The following is a 16,829-nucleotide window of genomic DNA, read 5'->3' as shown; positions in this document are numbered from 1 at the left end:
ATAAGTTTGACGTGTGTATCTGTGTATCTGTCTGTGGTATCGTAGCTCCTAAACTAATGAACCGAGTTTGATTTAGTTTTTTTTTTTGTTTAAAAAGGTGGCTTGATTGAGAGTGTTCTTAGCTATAATCGAAGAAAATCGGTTCAGCCGTTTGAAAGTTATCAGCTCTTTTCAAGTTTTCTTAAAAAAGTTTTTGTGTCGGGGGTTTTTTAAATTTTGTAATTATGTGATAAGTATGAGTATGTAGGTGCTTCCATACAAGGAAAAAAAAAACGAATCCAAATTGAGAACCACCTCCTTTTTGGAAGAATTTGAGGATATTTTATCTTTCAACGATTCTGGGGATTTTTTCAAAAGTTTTATCGCGGTAATTATTTTCACTCTTTGAATTAGTTGTTTTGAAATAGTCTGAAAGCAACGGCATGTCCACAAAACACTTTCCTGATATCTCGGGTCGGCTGTGCCGTGTAAATAATAATTAATTTTATTGTAAATGCTTATATTTTATTGCGGGATTTGTCAACAGAGTGCGCGATGTATTTTGTAGCTTGAAATATTTATTGTTAGTTTCTTAATGTAAAGTGTAAGTGGGCATACGCACGTACGGACAACAGCTAGTCGTGTCATTACTCTTAGTAATGTACCTACCCACTAGGTAGGTATACTTAGATTAATATTAATTTAAGAAAATCCTTGATAATAAATACAATTTTAAATATTTCAAGGATTTTCTAACTAGACAATAAAGGTTCCGTTTTCCGCGGAACATTTTAAGGGTTCCGTACCTCAAAAGGAAAAACGGAACCCTTATAGGATCACTTTGTTGTCTGTCTGTCTGTCTGTCCGTCCCTCCGTCCATCGTGTCTGTCAAGAAAACCTTTAGGGTACTTTCCGTTGACCTATAATCATGAAAGGCAGGTAGGTAGGTCTCATAGCACAAGTAAAGGAATAAATCTGAAAACCGTGAATTTGTGGTTACATCAAAAAAACTTAAAATGTGTTTTAATATTCAAAGTAAGATAACTATACCAAGTGGGGTATCATATGAAAGAGTTTTACTTGTGCATTCTAAAACAGATTTGTATTTATTTTTAAGCAAAATAGTTTTTGATTTATAGTGCAAAATGTCGGAAAAATACCCGTGTACGGAACCCTCGGTGCGCGAGTCTGAGTTGCACTTGGCCGGTTTTTTTTTTTTGCGAGCATGCGTATCACCTGATGACCTTGCTGTTAAGTGCCGCCGCCCATGAATTTTTCGGCATCAGACAAACAGCCAATGCGTTGCTGGCCTTTTAGTAATTTGTTAGTCCACTCCTTGAATAACCCTAAAAAGATAAGTGCACGTAATTCTGTCTAAGCTCAGAGAAAAGCAAGATACTTAGGTATTATAATATCATCATGATCGACCCATCGTCGGCCTATTACTGAATACGGGTCTCTACCCTGAATATACTGACCATAGTCTGGCCAAGCGCAGAATGGTAGACTTCACATCTTTTGAGAACATTATGGAGCAATGAGCATGTGGGTTTCCTAACGATATTTCCTTCACCGTTCAAGCAAGTGATATTTAATTGTATAAAACTTTTAACTCCAAAAAGTTAGAGAGGCGTGCCCGAGATCGAATCCCCGACCTTCCGAATAGGAGACCGACCACTAGGCTATCACCGCTATTATTATATAGGCATTACTTATTTTTACATCTCGCCTATCAGCCATACCATCTTGAATCGATCTTCGTAACGACGCGTTGACTTCTTTTACGAGCGATTTCGTCCGCATTCAATTTAGTTTAGAGACCGATTTGTCTTGAGCGTTTGACCCGGGGGACCCCGGCTTGATGTTTCGCTTCAAGCGAATAAACGCGTATAGTGTCATGAAAATGTTATTAACATGTTTCTTGATTTGATTGTTCATTCATTCAACTTCCTTCAATTTTGTTATCTACCTTTTTAGTTACCCGACTGTGCACAGTGCAACTCAAAGGATGGGTGTTCATATGTTTCTTCTAATCTAAACATAATACTTATTTTAAAAAATCTTACGTGTAAGTATGTATAAAGTGTAATTTGTTATACTTTCTTTGGAATAGTATTACAAATCACGTCATTCATTCAGGACACAGAGTCCTGGCAACCCCCTAACTACCCCTTTATCATCCGAGTGCTATCAAAGACATCAAAGTAAAAAAAACAACAATACCTATGGCACCCCTAGTCACCATTATACTGAATCAAATAACAAGATAAAGTTGAAAACTAAAACCCGACTGCGATCGTCTTAATAAACCCTGAAATATTCATCATCCTCATCTCATCATCATCATTGGAGAATGGAGACTCCCACTTTTTTGATGTAACATCCGTTAGGTCAATTTTTTTCGTATAAAATGTAACCTATGTCACCCGGATCTTTACGACGAATCAATTGACACCTCATTCATCAAAATCGGCCCAGTAGGTAGTTTAGGTGCTACGGTGGAACATAGAATCTGGATACAAACATACATATACCTACACATACACACACACACAGACTGCTAAAATCATAAACTTTACTTTTGGCTTTGCCGCAGTCGGGAAAAAAATAAAAGTAGATGGACACACACGCAAACTACATATAGCTATAATTTGTCGTAACCAACTACGAAATAAGATTAACCTGCCATCTCAATTTTTTTTTATCAGACATCCTACACAATTATTTACGTATTTCGTAATTTGGGATACGAAGAAAGTGTAGGTATAGTCACATTTTGAAAAGCTCGAGTGTCTACGAAGACATAAACATTTTTTGCCGACTCCCGTACATTTTTCAACATTGTTTTGGTAAACACTTGAGAGACTGATGGTTCCCAGTGAGAAATTGTTACAAATCATTAACCATATTATTGTTGCGTGTGAAAACGATCAGGATTTAAATATGTAATATCCAACTTTCTATACGTTTTTATAAATAGGTAAAGAAAACTGCCTAAAAGTCAATAGATAGGTACCTACCTACCTATGTAGCAAACTATTTTGTTAGTAGAGTAGAGGAAGACGAGAGGGTTTGTAGAGGATCTACGTCATAATATCTAGGTATTAATAAGGCCTACTAGTCTACTACTGCAATAGTTAGGCCTCATTCGCACGAGAGCTTTTTTAAAAAGCGTTCAAATAGAACAAATGCATTCCCAAGTATCTGTTCACTCGTCAACTTTTTTTTAACGCAACGCCTTTTTAACGCTCGTGCGAATTAGGGCTAAATAAAGTTTTAAAATACTTATTAGATCTTGTGTAGGTACCTACTACCTAGCTACCTAGATCTGTATCTTCTATACACATAAACTAATTAGGTAGGATTTATAAAGGTATTCGGTTCAGTTTATTTTCCTGGCTACTTACATAAAAGAATTATAAACACAACGTCTCTATAGCGCTGAAACGATTTCATTGCTAACAGATGTTAAATTTCACATAATATTCTTTGTATATCGTACCTAAGTGTAACACATAACCCGAAATTATTTTAAAAAGTATGCAAGGCGGTTAGGACATTAATATTATGTTTTAGACGTAGATTCTATGCCAGTTAAGGGCGGATCTAAACAATGGGCGGCGCGGGCGGCGGCCACCGCGACGAGCGGCGCGGCGGCCGGTGGCGCAAACACACACTTGAGAATTGAGACAGAGAATGGATCCCATTGATTTATGGGTTAACATATGCATGGTGCATTTCTCCATGTCTCTCTGAACCGTATTTCTCATTACTTAGTCATGATCTCTTTCCATTAATCATGGTAGGAGATTTCTTGAGATAAAAATGCGGTAGATTCCCAGATCTTTCGGCAACCGACACAATTAAGAGCACGAGATTTTGATTCTTAGATTTATAACTTTTACAGTTATCATAAGATGTTTTCGTAATGATGATAACCGGGATCGACGGCTTAACGTATAGGTACTCTCCGAAGCACGAAGGAAAGGCCAACTTCAGACCTCTAAAGACACATCCAGTTGCCGACTTGTGTCAATGTTGCTTATCAATCGCAATAGATTATGTGCTTTGTCACAACTAGGCCACACATCCCACATAATATGTATACCTACCTGTTACATATTATGCTTTTGTACAGCCATAAATTTATTGTCACTAGAAAGGTTTCATTTATATTATAGGTAGATCCTGTTTTTCTTAAAGCAAACTTACAAAAGTGTTAGATTTACGTAAAAAGTTAACCAAAATAAAGAAATCACAGGTGATGGAATTCACAATGGATGGATAGATGGATGGAATCACGGGAGGTGGACATTTGAAACGCTACAGACGCACCAGACTCCGTAACTATGATTTTCTAACTTGAATTGTGACTGTACACTGATGTGACATTGCAAAGAATTTGGGCATGTAATAAAAATGAGCAAGAAAGAGCATGCGCGAGCCTTCCGTCCCGCTGCTCGCACCCGCCGTCAGTTTGACCGCAGCCTTAACGAAGTTCAAGGCGTGGCGTGTAAACAGTAGATCTTGCTCGATGACGGATCCTCCACAGAAGGCCTCATTACCAGAGCTACGTACCTACGTAGCCTAACCAAAACATCATAAAACCACAAAATGTTTATTCAAAAACAAACTTTATTATTAACACATACAAAACATTTTCCTCGTTATAGTTTTCAGAGCTAATCTCAAGTGGTGGCCCCAGTACACAGTAGTATCTTTAAAACGAAGATACAGCTATTATTAGGTGTTAGCGTGATTATTTGACAGTTTGAAAACGTTTACAGATTGAACTTAGGTACCTATATACATATTGCGGGGCAATCTGGCTTCCTGTCTTTAATATAAACACTGTTTCGCTGAGTTTTTAGCGAAAAATATTGTTCTTTTTATTATCATCCACATTTCACACCCGGAAAATATCGAAGTAGGTAAGTAACTTCAATTAAATCAGTAAGTTCAGGTAACTTTTTACCTACTCAATCTTTGAACAGCAAGGTAACTACCTAAAACAAACCTCATTTTTTACCTAGGTTACCTATCTTTTCTGAGAACAAAACATTACGTTTACAAAATCCAATAATAATTTTAAATGTCATTTTTCTTGGTCCATTTTGCGTAACCTTCACAAAGCTGCACCAAAACATTATACAATTCTTCTGGAGGTACATCTATGTCATTCACTTCTCTCTTTCCCCGTTTCCGACGGCCATACGAGCTGAAAGTCGCTTGAGGTCTCTTGATACCAGAGTTGACAAAGAACGTAGGGGTCGGAGTGGTCACAACCATATTCTGTTTTGACTTGATCGCGTGCACTATCAGACACAATAAATATCCTCCAAACGCCAAAAACGCTAACGTTGTTACCGACATAGAGAAAATGTTGCTAATTTTTCCGTAACCACTCTTCTTGAACAAAGCATCTTCGTAGTCCGTCCTTTTAACGTTTGGGGCTTTAATCGCCATGGCCTGAGCTCCAAATCTAGAGAGAGGAGACGGGGTGTTCGCTGTTACATTGTTGTATTCAGGAGCGAATTCTTTCAATGAATTCTTCAATCGTAACAGCTTGTCTATGCTCAATTCATTGAGATATTGGACTTCTTCTGTAGTCAAATCGGCATTGATTGTTTTGTACAGAGTCGAAATGATAAAAAGGTAACGTAGCATTATTGTACGCGGATGGTTATTGGGGAAGTTCAAGTGACAACTGGATATGCTATGTGAGAACATTATAGAGATGGCGTGAAAAATTATTGTGGTCTGCTGAGCGCAACAGTGGAGTAGCGGTAAAATCAATGAGGTTGCTTGGGGATTTTTCTCATGTAAGGACACCATAATATATCTACGAGTACCTACTACTTACGACTCTGGCGCCTACGCCCCTCTTACGTACTATGCGCTATCGGCTACCTACATCTCTTCCTACGAAGATAAGCAATTTTAACAAGCTTATTAGGTAGGTACTTTTTTTCATTTTCTCGTGAGGAAATTCGTCATGGATACCAACGGCCACGGGGGAGCACAGTGGTTATGTCGGACTCTTACCGACTAAAAAGTAAAAACCTCACGAAGTTTCATCCCACCGCCGCGCTGATGACGCAGCACAAGGGACCGACAACATCGCGTTACTTCGCCAGAGACCCACCACTGGGACACTGTAACTACAATTTTATTTGTATTTGTTGGTTATTTCTGTAACTCATAAGGTTGTGGTTTGTGCTTGCGAACTGTTAAACTCTCCACGTGCGTGGAAGTTACTGATGCCTAAGCAAATAATAAATTCTTAAAAGTTGTTTGAAAAAATTGCGATGTTTTGCAAAATTAATATCGTCACAGACGTAAAGGCAAAAAAAGGTATTGAAATCCTCCATCAAGTCAAACTTCACCACTCTTTCTGACATCGGGGGTACAGTCACAGTTTATCTTCCGATCGATGTTCAATAATATTATCGCTTTAGGTACTTATTGATACTAGTAAGGACATCTATTAGCAGTATTTAGAAGCCAAACTTTAATTTGTACATCAGCATAGCCAAAAAAGTAATTTAAACATACTTAGCTTACTAGTTCTTTTGTAAAAATACGTATATTATTTCATGGAGCAGCCTGTATTCTAAGAAAACAATGACAATAAATTTTCTGCTCTACTGCAAAGCTTGCGCATGCGCTGCCATTACGTCGAGAACCGAAGCGTGGCTTCGAATTTTAAGGCAACCATCGTGGTTCGTCTCATTGTAATAACAGCCACGGCTTCGAGATGGCATCACTTGTACTTTGCTTTCTAATGTTCCAATTCGTGACGGGAAATGAAAATCATCGAAGTGATAGCATTTTGCATCACATAAATAGTGGAATGAAAATCGCTCAGGAATTTCTGGGTAAGTAAATATAATAAAATCAGACTAAAACTTTGAAGTACTTATTTATATCTTATACCTACTTCAACATATCTAGGTACATAGATTCTTTCGTGATTTTTACAAATTTTTGTGAAACGTCAGTCTGTGTATTCGTGCTAATCTTCGAAACTAACAGAAACAACGGAAAACTAACAAAAAAAAAAACATTGGATAAAAATACGGTAAAATGGGTCCCACTAGCAGCGGGGTGGGTTGGACCCAAGCCGCCAGTGGTCAGGGTTCCAGAGTGAGGAACCTCCTCACAATGCGTGCCGTCTCAAGAACCACTGCCTTCTGTATCTTACCCTTGATCCAACAGTTAAGCGACAGTTTCTTAAGATGTTGGTCGAAACTTTAACAGTAATTATTATTACAAGACATTATTAACAGGTATTTCAAGGAAAAAAACATCTTCTTTCAGGATCTGAATCGATTGCTTTGAAGGTCGCAGATCTCGTCGTTCGCGCTTTCCAACCTCTGCCGGTGAAAAGGCAACCATCGGACAGTTACCTCGATAAATCCACCGATAGCGATGAGGATTCAGGGGAAAACAGACCTAATTACAATATTAACGAAATGCCATTTTCCATGTCTCCACTGCGTCACTTAGTACGTTTATTGGGTCTTCAGCCGAAGCAGATTAGCGCTGTCGCTGTCAATGCTCTCATATTTGTTGCTCAGATGGTAAATATAATTTATTACTAACGAGGTATTTTACAAGCACGCCCAGCCTGCCATGATGTCCTATGATCACAAATTAAGAAGGTATAGGTATCCACACTACTAGCTGCAAGGTTCCTGATATTCTTCTGGCAACGCAAAAGCAGCTAACTCATCGGCCATCACCAGCTCACTACTGACCACAGGTCTCCTCTCAGAATGAGAAGGGTTTGGCATCCGCACTTAGCCAGTGTGGTAGTGGTCTACCACACTGGCTAAGTGAGGATTGGCAGACTTCACACATCTTTGAGAAAATTATGGAGAACTCTCAGGCATCCAGGTTCCCTCACGATGTTTTCCTTCACCGTTAAAGCAAGTGATATTTAATTATGTTGCTTAAAATGCTCAGTGCTCAATATTTAAGTTTTTTTAACATATTTTCATGGAGACAACCAAGGCGTATCCTGCTTAAGTGTGTTTATCTTTACAGTTAACATCATTTCTAGCAGGACCTAGGAATCCAACCCGACAATACCGTTCTGAAGATCTTACAACGTGGATTCTTAACAAAAACTCCCAAAGACTTCAGGATCTTATAGCTACGGCTAAAAATGAGTCTTTACCAGAACATATAGAAGATCTGATACCAGACCAGGAATATGACGAAGAAACTAGTTGTATACGGCTTTTAGTCTGCAAGATTACTCCTTTCGTAAGCAAAATGCAAAAGGCTGTGTTTAGTGAAGATGAAGAATTAGATAAGAAAATGCGCGGTGCGGCGTTTATGTATCGACATCTGCCGACCAGCGAAGAAATTAATTCTAGAGGCAAAATCTGCGAACGCAAATATAAAGATTGTAAATTATACGAATAAAATGTAACTAATCTATGTTGAGATAGGTATGGTAAAAGTATTACTTTTCGAGTACTGTAATACATGTAATGTAAATATTGCCACTTCTTTTGAAAATTAACTATGATTGCATGAAGCCGAAGGTGTAGGTAGATAGGAATCGTCACTTTCAAAACTCAAATGCATAAAAAGTGTGGATAGATATCAGAACCAAAACATTGAACCTTTATTACGTCATAACCATGAAGAATGAAGAGTCAGGGTTGGTCTCACTGCGAGTATTCCGCGTATTTCCGTAATTCGTAGACTTCTGGACTCGCCCAAAACCTTCCGTTTCGCTGTAGAACTCCCGAAAAAAATTATGTCAATATCAAGTGATAATTTGAAAAGTGAGTAAGTACCTGTTAACGAATGTCAATAGCATAGGTAGTTCCGTTGTATAATGGCTGATGTAATAATTAGATAATGGATCGAAGCCTGGGCGATGCTGGGTGCAGTGAGTGGTGTTGCGCAACGTCGCGAAGAAAGTAGCAGTCGCCAGCCGCCAGCGCCCGGTGGAAAGCTCCGAGTTCGTGCTACTCATGTATAAAGTGATACGATTCTGCTTTTTAAATGTTTTATTTTCCTCATTCTCGTCTTAAGATAAAAATAAAATGATCTATACCTATCATTTCAGCCATCCATACTTAATATTATAAATACGAAAGTGTGTCCATCCGCCTGTCTGCTAGCCTTTCACAGGCCAACAGTTTTGATGAAATTTTGTACAGAGTTAACTGACATCCTTGGGAAGGACATAGGCTACACTAGTTCCCACGGGATTCTTAAAAATCTTAAGCCACGCGGACGAAGTCGCGGGCGGCTTAGGTAGAGTATATGTGAGTCTACCTTGCAAAGTATAGGTAGAACCTCAGAATAGTGACATTCAAGGTATTAGGACCAGATAAAGAGAATCCGAATCGGCTGGGTAGCATTTGGGAAGCTTTGAAATGTCTTCTCGTCAAAAATTCCTGAGTGCTTGAATACCCAAACTCTTCGAACAATGCCTGTTGCCAGTGATGAGTGATGACATGAATTGAAATTGAAAATTGAAATGTGCTTTATTGTACCTACACCATTATAAAAAGAAACATAAAAATAAAACATTACACGGCAAAAATGGTAAGTGGTACAATGGTAGTAGTAGACATGGTCACTAATTTTGGGCCTCATAAAAAACTCACGAGGCACTCAGCGGACGATGAAGAGAGCCATTGTTGGAGTTTCTCTACGTGATCAAATAAGAAGTTCCGTCGAACCAGAGTAACCGACATAGCTAAACAGGTTACGAAGATGAAGTGGCAATGGCCACAGGAACAGCATACCGAACCAGTGGTAAACTATTTTTACGATTTAAAAGGACTTGTAAAAGTTTACTTGAATAAAAATATGCTCTATTCTATTCTATAGTTCGAAAAACGGATAGGCGTTGCCGTTGGTGTCCCAACTCCCAAGGTTCTAGGATGGCGACCACGCATCGCAAAGCCCAGCGTTGGTAGACCCCCACTAGGTGGACAGACGGCATCAAACCAGTCGGAGGAAGCCACTGGATCCAGGCGCACAATAGCTCGGTGTGGAAGTCCCTGCCAGAGACCTGTCCAGCAGTGGACATCTTTCAATAGATGATGATGATGAGGACGTTGATGACCATCAGCACTAGTACCTAGGAGAGATAGTCATAGAAACTCACGTAAAAGCCCAACTCACATTTTAAAATTAAATTTCCCTTTAATTTGACCGAGAAAAGAGGTTGATTACGAGCGGCTAAGTAGGTTTGTCGTGTTGTCAATGCGCGCCGGAGAAAGTGATGTCGTTACACGGTCGAGTAAAAAATGCCTAAATTCGGCATGAAACAAAAATACAAGTGCAGAGGACATTCAACTCGTTCTCACAATGGACCAGTCATAGAAAAAAAAGAAGCAAGTCATACCTACTAAATACTAATACGAGTAAATGCGAAATTGTGTCTGTCTGCTAGCTTTTCACGGCCCAAAAGCGTAACCGATTTTAATGAAATTCGGTACAAAGTTAGCTTTCATCCCGGGGACGGGCATAGGCTTTTTATCCCGGAAAATCAAAGAGTTTCCACGGGATTCTTAAAAGCCCATCCGTGTAACTGATTTATAAGAAAATTGGTGCAGAGGTAGCTTACGTTCCAGAAATTGACCTAAGAACTTTTTATGCCGAAAGAGTTCCCATGGGATTTTTAAAATCTAAATCCACGCAGACAAAGTCGCGGGCTCCACCTTGTTTTATATACAACTACTCAGCCGATGCCCGACTTCATTCACGAGGATTAAGGTTTTTAAATATAAAGTTTTTATAATACTATAAAAAGCCGCCTACCTATAATAATATCACTCTCCAGGTCTTTAACCTTGCGAAAAAAACTACTGAGCCGATTTTGATGAATGAGGTGTCAATCGGATCTCTGCTATATTACGTTAAAATACACGGAGCGACAGAAAAACAATTTTACTATAGTATGCATCGGCAGTTCGCGGGTAGTAGTCGGGTTTACTAGGTAGGTACCTACTACCTACTGCTGCTGCTGCTGCTATCTTGTTAAATCAGTCACTTTCGATTTCATGAAGTTTTGTAAGTAAACCTACTTTAAAATTTTACTTCTGTGTTACTTTTGCCTTGCTCTATATAGATACTAGATAGTCTAGATAGCTACCCACCCTACACACCTAGGTTTCTGCTTTGATGAATGTTTTTACCGTTTTTACCGTAAAACGTTTATTTACTTAGATATAAGGAAGTAGATGTTCCTAAATAGCTAATCCACTTACCTATCACTGAGCAAATATTGGATATTGCACAGTATTTTTGTATTATCAGTCACTAACGACCCGCCCCGGCTTCGCACCGGTAGCTTAATATAATTTTCACAGGGATCTCAATTTTTTTTTTAAAGATAATATATAGTCTATGTCACTCAGGAATAATGTAGCTTTCACCGGTGAAAGGATTTTCACAAATCTGTTCAGTAGTTCCAGAGATTACTTCCTACGAATCTCTTTATAATATTAGTGTAGATTACATACACCAAAAAAAGTACAAGTGAAAGTTCTACTTGCACAATTAGTGATTGTAGTAAAAAAAGTTACCTCCATTCCATAAACTAAAATCAAAAATTATAAAACGATAGATAGCCATTTCCCTCATTTTTAACCGACTTCCAAAAAAGGAGGAGGTTCTCAATTCGTCGGAATCTTTTTTTTTTAGGGAGGAATTACACGATAAAACCCGTGAATTACGAGAAATTTTCGCAAACGGTTATTATTTTCAAAATACCTACCTACCAAGAAACCTTATACCTAGGTAATCATTTTAAAATAACTACCAATTCATTAAGTCTTGCTTGTTACCTAAGTAAAAAATAGTTTTTTGCTTATGTACACTACTTATAGAGCTACTTCATGTACCTAGGTAATTGTAGGTTTTGTACTTATGGATAAACTGGAGAATGCTAACAAAATACGCACAATGTAGATTGAATACCTATACAGCTAATAAATAATGATTTTAAAGTATGTCACATGTGAAAATCCAAGATAACAATAGCATGGTGGAATCTATTTCCTAGTCTTCAAGTTTTCTCTTCACATGGCATGGCAATTCAAAATCATAACCTATTGTTATTTTGTTGGTTGTCCTACAAATGATGCGTTCTGTTTCACATTTGGAACAAACTTCACTTTCTTGATTACATCGATTGAGTTTAATAATATAATGTTACTTACGTTGAAATAATGATTCTTTTATCAAGAGACTTCAACAAGTGTAAATTAAAAATTGACAAGTGAAGGTTACAGTAATAACTAGAAAAGAGCTGATAATTTTCAAACGGCTGAACCGATTTTCTTGGATTATATAGCTAAGAACACTCTGGATCAAGCCACCTTTCAAACAAAAAAAAAAAACTAAATTAAAATCGGTTCGTTAATTCAGGAGATACGATGCCACAGACAGATACACAGATACACACGTCAAAATTATAACATCCCTCTATTTGGGTCGGGGGTTAAAAATCATGAAGCAAAATCTCAAAAAATATGAAAAAGGAATTGTGCTATTGAAATCACTGTTTAGAAAAATAATAAATTCCAACCAAACCTAAAACCAAACTTAAAACTAAATGAAAATGATTTAAATGTAGCAATAAAGCCTTGAAGTTATTTTATGGATCAATAGAATTTTAAATGGGGAAATAGAAAACATCAAACTTATCAAAACCATATCCAGAAATATGAGCCCAAATCGAAATGATAAACTAGTATCGGAAATCGGAATGCGTGTCCTTCTAGGTCAAGCGCGCTAATAGACTGGCTAGGGCGGTCAACAATCTTCATAATCACCTCGATATTCCTATAAAAATAAAAATAAAACTGACTTCAATAACCACAAGCAAAAAGTAAAAATATTTTTGTTTCTACACGTGTATGTATGTATGTATGAAGTCGGGCGAGTATAATAAAAGAAATTAGAAATCAAAGCATGAACCTACTCCTCTTCCCAACGAATGTATCAAGATAGAACAAATTGATCGATGCCCTAATCTGAAAGCTTGATGGTAGTTGCCCGAAGTGTAATGGTGCTAAAATCTTAATTAATAGATCTTTTCTACCTCTAGAAAAGCTGAGTGAAATCTTGATCAGGGGGTTTTCAGGATCAAATATTGTACAGAACTACTTACGAAAAAAAATTCGCCATACTTGACAGGATTTCTGTCCAGTAAAAGCATTTAAAAGACAGCTAGACAGAAGTAAATTCAAACAAGACCACGAGCGTAGTGAGCGTGAAATATTTATAATATTCAATATTCAATAGAATCCAGTAGTAAAAGAAATCGCGTCGTGTCTGAGAATTCGAGGGGTTTGAATCCACAAACTCCTCGCTCCTGTCAACGGCCATAATGAAATAAAAGATCATCATACTATACATATACTGTATAAGTTAGTATCAAGTCGCAGCCCTACTGACCAACCTGACTGCCAATGACCAGTGAACGAAAGCCAACATTTCGCTGTCCCAGTGCCCCACTCGCCTCAGCAAAGTGTAATAAATTTATTTACATCCACTTCTATAACAAACGAAAATTCTTTCTCCGCTAATTCGGTAACGATATAAAATGTTGCAAGTGAAAGTTTGTGATTTACGCTATTTTTTTAATATTATACATACCTAGACACTTATTTAATTATTATTTTTATTCCACTGCATGGAGTCCTGCTCTGAAATTGAAACTTAGGTTCATAATGATGAACCTAAGTTTCACTCCGTTTTATTCGGAATGAAACTTAGGTTTAGTTAACTAAAAATAGGAATATTCGGATTCGGGTGCTCAGATTTCTTTCTGGAGTTTTGGACCACATTAGACCTAATCGTATGAAAATTATCTATTGAACTTGATGATATTTTCAACATGTTTAGTGTTTTGCCATTTCACTAGATTTGTTTTGCGAACTGAGGCAAGTAATCAATTTATTAAAGTAGGTACTCGGCTTCTTCCGGGATTTCATGTTATCCCTTGAAAATTCGTGTAAAAAGTGCAAAATCTTTATAAGTAAGACGGTTCATCTTTCTTCCAGTTCAAGAAGTAAACCAAGCTGAAGCTCGCATTCCTAGTTTACAGTTAACTTGGAGATGCAAATTGATAAATTTAATTTAAACACCAAGAATATGTTCACAATGTACAGTCGGTTGGGTATTGGTGTGAATGAGGGATAATTTAGAAACTTAACTTTGTTGTTAGATGGTTCATGACAACGTTAGGCGGACGAAAGTAAAACGGACCAAACTATACGCGTGACATGCATATGGTTCTAATTTATTTCAATTTGGTTACTAGATTCAAGTAAGCAGGAATAGCAGAAAAGGGTAGACCGTAGAAGAACTGGTTCAGATCTAAGGTTAAGTTCCACACATGCCTAGTAACTTAGCTAAGTTCTGCCCCAAGGCAGAACTTTAACATTTCAATTCAAATACTTTTTCGTTTCTCGGTACGTTTTCTCTATGTATGTAACTACGCAGATTTCTTTGAGATTTATGGACGGTTTAATAATATAATTGGACTGACGCTTTAGTGATTCTTTTACTCGATAGAAGAAGGTCCCACAAAAATTTCTGGTTCCAACTCTTCAATGCTTATGATTTAGGAACTTTCGATAGTGAATTAATATTTTAGTTAGATACTTAGATAGTAAGTAGAGATTTCATCATTGCAATACAGTTCTCCTCAATACGGATATGAATTTCCACTGAAAAGTTTAAAATAAAAATTATTATCAAAAACCCGACTTCTAACGCCAAGAAGTTTGCAATGATACTTAACATTTTTTTCGCGATCTAAAGCGATAATGACTAAAATGATTTTTAAATGATTTTTAACATTTTTTATTTTTTTTTGCTTACCATTATGGTTTGTATAATATTGTGTATAAGGCTTTCATCCGCTAAAGTCAATGCGACGTGTCCGTATTTCCTCGAATAAGAAAGTGCAGTTGACTCATACATGTTACGTTTTAGCAATTCTCGCTTCAAGACATAAACAAAGTTTCATTAAAATGTGCTGTGGGGGTTTTCCACCTTTCTTTCTGAAGTAAAACTTCTTTATAAGAGATTGCTGGAGAGTAACAAAGAATCCTAATAAAGTTGAAAAATAAAACCCGACTACAATCGTTGAAATATTATAGTAAAATTGGTTTTCGGTCGCTTGGTACCTATATTTCATTTATATTCTTGAACTCAGAATTTTTTCCTCTTTCATTTGATATGTCACTCGATACAATAGCAAAAAAAAAAAAAAATCACCCCCCCTTTTTTAACCCCCGACCCGAAAAGAGGGGTGTTATAAGTTTGACGTGTGTATCTCTCTGTCATCGTAGCTCCTAAACTAATGAACCGATTTTAGTTTTTTTTGTTTGAAAGGTGGCTTCATCGAGTTTTCTTAGCTATAATCCAAGAAAATCGGTTCAGCCGTTTGAAAGTTATCAGCTCTTTTCTAGTTACTGTAACCTTCACTTATCGGGGGTGTTGGGTAAAAAAAGTAAGTAAAAAAAAGCCATAATCTGACTTTCTGTGATTTTGCTCACAGAGACTAGTGAAAGAACCTACGATTCTTTAACCTAATACGTAAATAATTGACGTTAAATAAAACAATGAGTAAATAAAGTAAATAGAATATTTATTTCGATAAATTAAACAGTATAACAAGCAATAATATTACGACTCTATTTAAGTAAATAGCAACATACATGCACCGTTACGAATTCTAATCAAACACACTAATCTTATACGCAACGTGAAACACTTACTGAAAACCTTCTAAATAATGTTGATCCTATTCGGACTACCTGGGGAGTTAAAAAAAAAATCATTAGAAACTACTACTATAGGCAAATTAGTGGGACAGTAGATAAGTATTTCTTTTATGAAACCAGTTAGCTGTTCTTCCTGATGCTATGAGACGATGCAATATAAGATGGTAGAGCGCTAAACTGAAAGGGGTATGGCAATAAATCGATACATATTAATTAGAGAGAAACGCTAAATCGCTTGGCAGTAGGTAGGTATAGTCAGTGGCGGTCTTAGGGGGTGGCGAACGGGGCAATCGCCCGGGGCCTCGCTCTTGCAGGGGCCTCGCGCAACAACCCAAGCAAATTATAAAAAATATACATTTTTTAAACATATTTTTTAATTAAAACTTTTGATTCTGGTCTTTAATTAAATAACGGTAAATTAAAATAAAGTTAGTTAACTAATTCATCGCTCGGTCAATCCCCGTATTTTATTTCGTTCGTCAGTTCTTTCTTGTCACCTTAGAATTATTTTGCTTGTAGTATGAGTTACAAAATTGTTACTGGTAAGGTTTTGGGGGTTCAAACTCCCAGACAAAGAAAGCTTAAAATAGACTAATTCTCGAATTCCTTCAGGCTTAAAATGTTGAATTCGTAAAATGTTGAATTTGAATTCCCAAAATTAAATGTTGAATCTTAAAAGTAAGCTTTTAATTCGCATATGCTTACACGTAATTCACAAAAAAAAACCGGCCAATTGTGAGTCGGACTCGCGCACCGAGGCGAGGGTTCCATACTCGGGTATTTTTTTCTGACATTTTGCACGATAAATCAAATATTTCAACATTCACACAACAAATTCAACATTATAAGAATTCAACATTTTAGGAATTCAACATTTTGGACCTGAAGGCTCGAATTTACCATTCTCTTATTTAAATATATCGAAAATTTTGCGCTCGCTTCGCTCGCGCTTTTATATTGTATTAGTTGATGCCCGAAACTTCGTTCCCATCGATTCGGGTTTTAAAAAACGTCGTGGAAACTCAGGATAAAGTATCTGTGCGCAAGCTATCTCTGAATTATACCAAATTT

The 16,829-nt window shown here is 37.1% G+C and overlaps 2 protein-coding genes across 2 annotated transcripts; one reads left to right on the top strand and one right to left on the bottom strand.

Moving 5' to 3' along the window:
* Nucleotides 1-5,067: 5,067 nt before the first annotated feature.
* Nucleotides 5,068-5,646, bottom strand: LOC123873442. The gene has a single exon (XM_045918288.1). The coding sequence runs from the start codon at nucleotides 5,644-5,646 to the stop codon at nucleotides 5,068-5,070; it is 579 nt and encodes a 192-aa protein (XP_045774244.1).
* A 1,063-nt stretch (nucleotides 5,647-6,709) lies between these two features.
* Nucleotides 6,710-8,599, top strand: LOC123872994. Its single transcript, XM_045917635.1, has 3 exons — nucleotides 6,710-6,857; nucleotides 7,300-7,562; nucleotides 8,029-8,599. The coding sequence occupies exons 1-3, from the start codon at nucleotides 6,737-6,739 to the stop codon at nucleotides 8,410-8,412; spliced, it is 768 nt and encodes a 255-aa protein (XP_045773591.1). The 5' UTR covers nucleotides 6,710-6,736; the 3' UTR covers nucleotides 8,413-8,599.
* Nucleotides 8,600-16,829: the final 8,230 nt, after the last annotated feature.

Source organism: Maniola jurtina, chromosome 16 (assembly GCF_905333055.1).
Source record: "Maniola jurtina chromosome 16, ilManJurt1.1, whole genome shotgun sequence".
Lineage (NCBI taxonomy): Eukaryota > Metazoa > Arthropoda > Insecta > Lepidoptera > Nymphalidae > Maniola > Maniola jurtina.
This window is presented reverse-complemented; position numbering and strand designations above follow the sequence as displayed.